The sequence below is a fragment of the Pieris brassicae genome, chromosome 1 (genome assembly GCF_905147105.1).
Source record: "Pieris brassicae chromosome 1, ilPieBrab1.1, whole genome shotgun sequence".
In the NCBI taxonomy this organism is placed as follows: domain Eukaryota; kingdom Metazoa; phylum Arthropoda; class Insecta; order Lepidoptera; family Pieridae; genus Pieris; species Pieris brassicae.
Window position 1 is genome coordinate 20614717 of NC_059665.1, and position 6953 is coordinate 20621669.

The 6953-nt window shown below is 34.1% G+C and overlaps 1 protein-coding gene across 1 annotated transcript in view; it reads left to right on the plus strand.

The window, feature by feature from the left end:
• The window catches only part of LOC123711617 (transmembrane protein 151B-like), a 40826-nt gene extending 34487 nt beyond the window's left edge, over positions 1-6339 (plus strand). Inside the window, exons 5-8 of the mRNA XM_045664244.1 lie at positions 2355-2520; positions 4228-4351; positions 4750-4870; positions 5292-6339. Coding sequence (XP_045520200.1) covers positions 2355-2520; positions 4228-4351; positions 4750-4870; positions 5292-6170 — 1290 coding nt within the window. The 3' untranslated portion in view covers positions 6171-6339. The remainder of the gene's footprint in view (positions 1-2354; positions 2521-4227; positions 4352-4749; positions 4871-5291) is intronic.
• Positions 6340-6953: the final 614 nt, after the last annotated feature.

Consider the following 6953-nt stretch of genomic DNA (forward strand, 5'->3'; position numbering starts at 1 on the left):
GTTAATGTCAATAGTTGCGACGTCCTATATGTATTCTATATTTGAATATTTAAAAGTTTTACGCTTCTAGGCAACCATTTACATAGAATCCAGATATTTTTCGATACGCTTAATACAAGCACATGGAAAACCCTTTCCCATGAATATTCACGGCCGTTGACCGTTAGCCATATATTAAATTTATACATGTGATATTTTATTAAGCGGTAGAGTATAAGTCACCTGAACCATGCTTCATGCATATTAATACGAACAGTTTCAGTCGATATATGCGTGTAGGTAAGGTACAGTCAGCAAGAAAATGTAAAATATTTTTTTTATAAATAGTGAGCAGTCCTAGTGCCTTCAGCGTGCGACTCCCATACCTGAGGTCGTTGTTTCGATCCCCGGCTGTACACCAATGGACTTTCTGTCTATGTGTGCATTTAATATTCGCTCAAACGGTCAAGGAAAACATCATGAAGAAACGGAAAAGGAGGAAAAAGACAACGCCCTGTGTCAGGCACAGGGTTGTTGATCACCTACTCGCCTATTAGATTAACCAATGATCATGAAACAGATATAGAAATCAGAGTCGCAGATCTAAAAAGCTTGAAGTGCCACTGATTTTTTAAATTTACTTATGTCTAACTATTATACAGATGACATTTAAGGAACAGTATACAATTCAAATACAAAATAACTATTTTAGAAATATGTTTCGAAAAAAACACCTGGCCGTTAAGTGGCCGCTTCTATAGGGCCAAGATTGATTGATTCCAAATAAATAAACACATTAAAATTATAGCTATAATATAATAAATTTGGATTTGGAACTTTTCAGCTGACTGTACATTTGAACCATGGGTGCATGGTAATGTCTATCTTGATCATAAATTTCAGGATCCTTAATAGCGTTTGTTATAAAATACAAAGAAAGCATAAGAGCCTCCTTAGTGGCTTATAGTGGTAGACGCACCGAGGCCACAGACTGTAGATTAGATTCCCGGAAAAGCAATAATTTCGGGTTCGAAGCACAAAGTCAAAGTCAAAAATAATTTATTCATATAGGAAACACAATGTACACTTATGAACGTCAAAAAAAAAACATTAAATACCTCTAATTTTACAACTACAGCCAGTTCTCGCGTAGAACGGAAGAGAAGGACATAAGAAGGACTTTTATTTTTTACAACATTTGTAAGGCAGCTCCTTACAAATGTTGTGAAGAACAAAAACTTGGCATTTAAATCATGTTTCACATGACATCTTAAGTAAATACTAATAATAAAATGAATAAAAAACAAAGATTTGTCCTCTATCAGTAGGAGGCATGGAAAAACATCACCGCATACACGAATTCAACTATGATCAGTCACCACACATACACCACAAGTACTGGCCATATTTTTGAAGTGAAACTTCTTTATCGGCGTTGGAAAAAAAATTAACGTCACATTTTTACGTTACATCTTTTTGTGTATTACACAACGTTTGTAACGAGTCGATTGATCACAGTTGCCTTAAAACAATGAATGAAAAGTATGTACTATGCATGTGGGATTAAAACACATGTATAACTGTTTATATTAAATATTTACGTAATAATAAAAATGACGTAAACACACAACAAAAAATAGAAAGCCGTTCTTAAAACGTACGAAAATTACTGCAGTGTTTAAAAAAGTCAAGTTAAAATGTAATTTCAGCGTGGGTAGGCATTTTGTTACGTCTGTGGTGCGTCTATTGTTTTTATGAACGAACAATTTTCGCTACATTTCAATTTTAAGCGCATTTCGTGAAACATTTTGAAATGACACGTAACTGCGATGCTAATGATTTATGGTTGCTACGTGAAAAAAAAACGTTTGTTACTATTGCTGCAGAATCTTTCCATAGATTATAGAATTTCTACGTCTACCACAGCGTAAACAAATCACTAGATGTTCTGTGCCCAATTTTGTTTACATTACTTTATCTTTTAAACTTTATCCTTCTTATTTTTTCTCGTTGATTGATTGAATTGATTTCAGTTATTATGTAAGAAATAAAGGATCCGCAATTTCATTTTATACTTATTAATATTTTATATTTATAACGATTTATCTGTTTATAATAAGAATTAGTGACACTTCAATATGACACGGCAAAAAGCTAATTAAAGCTGGGCAACATTTCTGTACATATTAAAACCTGCATAATATAAGCGTCGGAGAAGTTTGGTTGGTCTTCTTCTGGAGCCTCATAGCTATGTATGGCTTTATTTTTGTCATAACTAAATGATAAGGCAACAAAATTTTTAGAAATAATAACCTGCGTTATGACCGTATAAATCTTCTTTCTTTGAATTGTGAAATAGATCTCAATTTCTATAGGTATATTACGAACGAGTGAACACGCACAGTGCTAGTACATCATTCGCACATGCTTGTTGTGGACAACGGGACGCATCGCGAAACTTGGTTTTGGACACGAAGACCCCTATCACCAAAGTGAGGTTTAGCAAAGGATTCGCTTTTGCAAACATTGAAGCAGCTAGTGGTATGTATAGAAAATATAATACATAAAAATTATGTCCTCGACTAGGGTGGCTAATCCTACTTAGATTGGTCATGTACGCAGGACATATTATAGTACACATGAGTGCAATGTAGCAACACAGTTGCGCGCCTTCTGGCAGTCTATGGGTGGCATTACTTAACATAAACTTCATCTGTGTCTATAAAATAATAGTGCACTATGTATTTCATAATGTTCATACTAGGATGAAAGTGCAACAAGGCAGGTCTGATATTTTGTCCAAATTTTCTAAAATACCGATATTTCATGATTTCAAGGGCATTTAATGCCTTAGAAATCCTTCAAAAACCACTAAAATGTTAATAATATTGCTTCTTTGACTGTAAATGTATATATAATTTAATAGGACAATATAATAAGTATTCGTTATTTACTTATACGTAAATATCTTTTGATTTTTAACATAAGTCCGCCAGCAAATTAATGAATTATTTAATTACCACCGGTCATACAAAAAATTAAGTTCACGTGGTAATAATAAATTCTTCGAGTTTTTGGTATCATATGTGTAAAATGTTCATATTCAGATTTCAGATTTAGCATTAAGAACTATTGAACAATGATATTTCGAAACATTGAAATTATTCGGGTGTATGACAATTTTTATTGAACACGAAAGCTGGCTAGAGCAATAAAACTGGGATTTTCATTTCACTTTTGTTGCCAATAAAAGCTTTATCGAAATGTAACTATATTAATAAAAACATATGTTTGTTCACGACGTGTTCCATTCATATGCTTATAATCAATTCAAACCCTAATTTATCCCTAATAGAACTTCAACAAAAAATTGCATTCAAACGCTATCATTAGATATATTTGTGTGCAATATTCAAACTCAAAAACTGACCTTTTTATCCAAGGTGTTAATGCACAGATACTTTCGCATCCCCCGTGCCCGAAGATGACTGAAAAATGTACATCCTCCATAAATATTTAAAATGCTATACAAGGTCTTTTAATTTTACATATAATAATTAAGGGGCTCAATAAAGACCGAATAACGCCACAATTAATTTGCATGTTAGAGAAAAATTTATCGTACCCAAGGACGTTACAATTTGCATATATAATTAGATTTTAGATCCAATAGAGAACTAGATTGAATTAAGTTTAATGCGGCAGACGGAGCCTGCAAACTAAGTTACGAGAAACGTTTGCAAAATATAACGTGGATTGATAAGGAAATCGTGCATTGGTATTTACGCTGTACGGGAAACATTTTTGAACCGGAGGAAAATTTCAATTCATTATACTAACTTACTCAGGGAATACGCATTAAATCACGAACACAATTAACAGTTATTATTTATGAAAAAAAAAAACATTAGAAAAAATATCAGTTTCACAATAAGTACTTTTTTTATATTTTATAATAAACAAATCATTACTGTTGTGAACAAATATTTTACTAAATTTATTTAAAAATGCTACAACAACCTTTATTTTGATAAATGAAACCACTTCCCCTACATTTTATACTTTGAAATACAAGCAATTAACTGGGCAAATTTGTAAAAACATCGTTTTGAAAATTTATCTGTTGCCAACGATCGTTCCGCTAGCTCCTGCGGGAACGGTATTCCATTTATACGAGCTGAACGATACAACAAAGAAGTTTTAAATTAATTTTCCTTGAAAGCTCATCTTGAGTAACAATTTTTCCAGAATTCGAAGATCAAAGGTCAAGATTCTTCGCGGAACATGAAAGGTTTGATGATTTTATGGAAATGCGTGAGGGTTTAGATTTAATTGGAGTCAATTCGTTCAAGGAGTATATGGTAGCTTATAGGTGAGTATTCATTTAGTCTTAAATATCTATTCCAGTAGGGGCACGCCTGTTTTAAGGATAATCTTTCTTTTAACAGAGATCGCCTATTGTGCCTCCAAATTCATAGTGCTCCTTTGTTTTCCTTATCAACTTAGCACTCCCAGGTTTAAGGAGTTGAACAAACTAAGTGTCCAATTGATCTCAAGAGAGAGTTTATGAAAACTGTAATGTTTGCATTGGTAAAAATGATTCATTATTGTACATTACTCGTGTGTTAATGCAATAGCACATTACAACCAGCTAAAAAGCTCTTAGGTGATGTTTTAAACAAATTTTCTATTAACAACGGAGACCTAGTACTCCGTTGTACTATTATTTGCAGTTAACTAGAATTCTCTATATACGTTGTATTGTTACAGGGATACCGATCGATGTCCGTGGTATTCCTCCCAACTACTATTCTGGAGCTTGTCTTGTCTTCTCCTATCCTGGCCCCTTAGGATCGTGATAGAATGTAACACGGCGTATGTGCATTATACGGTAAAATAATTAACATGTATTATTGTTAGATAGAACTTCAAAATACAATAAATATAACTTAAAAATATGTTTTAACACATGTGAAAGTTAAATTAAAAGATATCGTCATATTTTAGTCGATATCAATTTCGGGGCAATAAATAAGATAAAACAACTTTCTCTGCAGCTGTGTAAATACTTTTGACATTTAACACCTTTTGTCTTCAGACACCGTGACCACGCACGCTGAAAAGCACGCGAAACGTCGGTAAAAAATTTAAAATTAAGAATTATGTAAATAATTATAAGTTTTAATAATAATACATAGCTTTAATCCGTTCAAAAAGTGTTTTTCTTAAAAGATATTCTTAGAATTGTTTATTCTCCACTACAATATGTCAAGTAGAAAAATAATTTTGTAAACCATATTTCATTTTTATAGATAACGAAGATATTCGGCACAAATTACGAGCTGGACCCGAGTAGACAACTAGACTTAGACACGCATCTCTCAGACACTATGCCCCCAGTGCCAGCAACTAATTACGCTTGGGCTCTTGCAGACGAGCAGAGCGCAATTCTTTGTTCGGTCCCAAGACCACCAAGAACCCTTCCCCTTTCCCACGCCTCGACTGTTGATAGCCTAGAACTCTTCGCAGCAATCCGAGGTAATTGTGCTATTGTTCCATCTTACTCAGAAGCCATGCGTATAGATGCAGCCTTACGAGAGGAACCTGCTGATAACGCTTCGAACCCTGGAGTTCTTATAGACATAGAATCTGGGAGACCGAGACCAGCTATCAAAGCTGCATCCTTCGATGAACCTCCTCGACGGCCCAAAGCAACTATAACTGGTACGCACTCTAGCCACAATATTGCTGATATTAATCAAGCCAAGCAGCTGAATCGAAGGTCGTGGGCGGGAGTAATTACTTCGGCTAGGAGTGCAAGACAGATCATAGACGATTTAGCTAGTAACGTCAATTATGAGCAAATACCAGAAACAGCACCTAGACAAAGGGAAAACGCTGTCTATTACTCCAGGGAGCTGTCCCCTATTTCGTCTAGAGATCCCTTTGGTGGTCGAGAACAAACTACTCCTACGGATGAACCTCCGTCATATGAAGAAGCATTAAAACTGCCAGCCCTGCGTAAGTTAACCAGATCTATAACCGGAACTGACTTAGCTGGCCCCAGAAGAGCATTCTTGAGGGACGTTCTTTCGAATAGACGGTCATGTCTGGAAGGTGTAGGAGTCCTAGCGGGAGCCAAAGTAGTTAGGTTACCGTGTAGCGAATCCGGTGAGGAAACTCATCTATAAAAGCGAATTTATAGCTTCTGATGCTATACAAAGTAAAACAAATTATTATGAGGAGCTTACATTAGCAGTGGAATTGAGGATACATAAAATTATTGTTACTTTTCTGCCATTAGAAGTAACGTTGATGTATAAATGTAAATATATTTTAGCTTAACGCTTGTAATAATTGTTTTCGATGTAAGATTGACTAAAAACATGCCTTTGGATTTTTTGAAAGTGCGTCAATTATTTGAGACACCATTTTACCATTCTCCCTTTTGGAGTTATGATTTTCCAATTTAGGTACCATAAAAAAATAATCAAAGTTAAGTAATCATTACAAAGCTTATTCATTATTGTAAATATAGGGCAGTGCCTTTTATATGTAAGGTTAATTAAAACATACACTTAAAATAATTCAGTCGTACAGTACAGTACTTTATTCCGTATTATTTACAAGAACTCAAAAACGAACAGCTTTATAATAAAAGCCAACGTTAACGTAAAAGATCAACGTATATATTTAATATTTATTCTTATCTAATGCTTTTCTTTAACGGCCAACGTAATCCAGCTTAACGACCTTACATTTATGGCAATGAAAATGTTAAAATGCCTTTTGTGTATTAAGAATATTTAGATTAAGATAATAATTATTTTAATGTTGTCATAAAAACGCATCCACACAATATAAGGTACAGGCCATAAGCCTGAGGCATATACTTGAAGCATGCAAACAGCTATGCTCAGGGCTCAATATAAAAACGCAAGACAAGTATTTAATATTAAATAATAGAGAGAAGA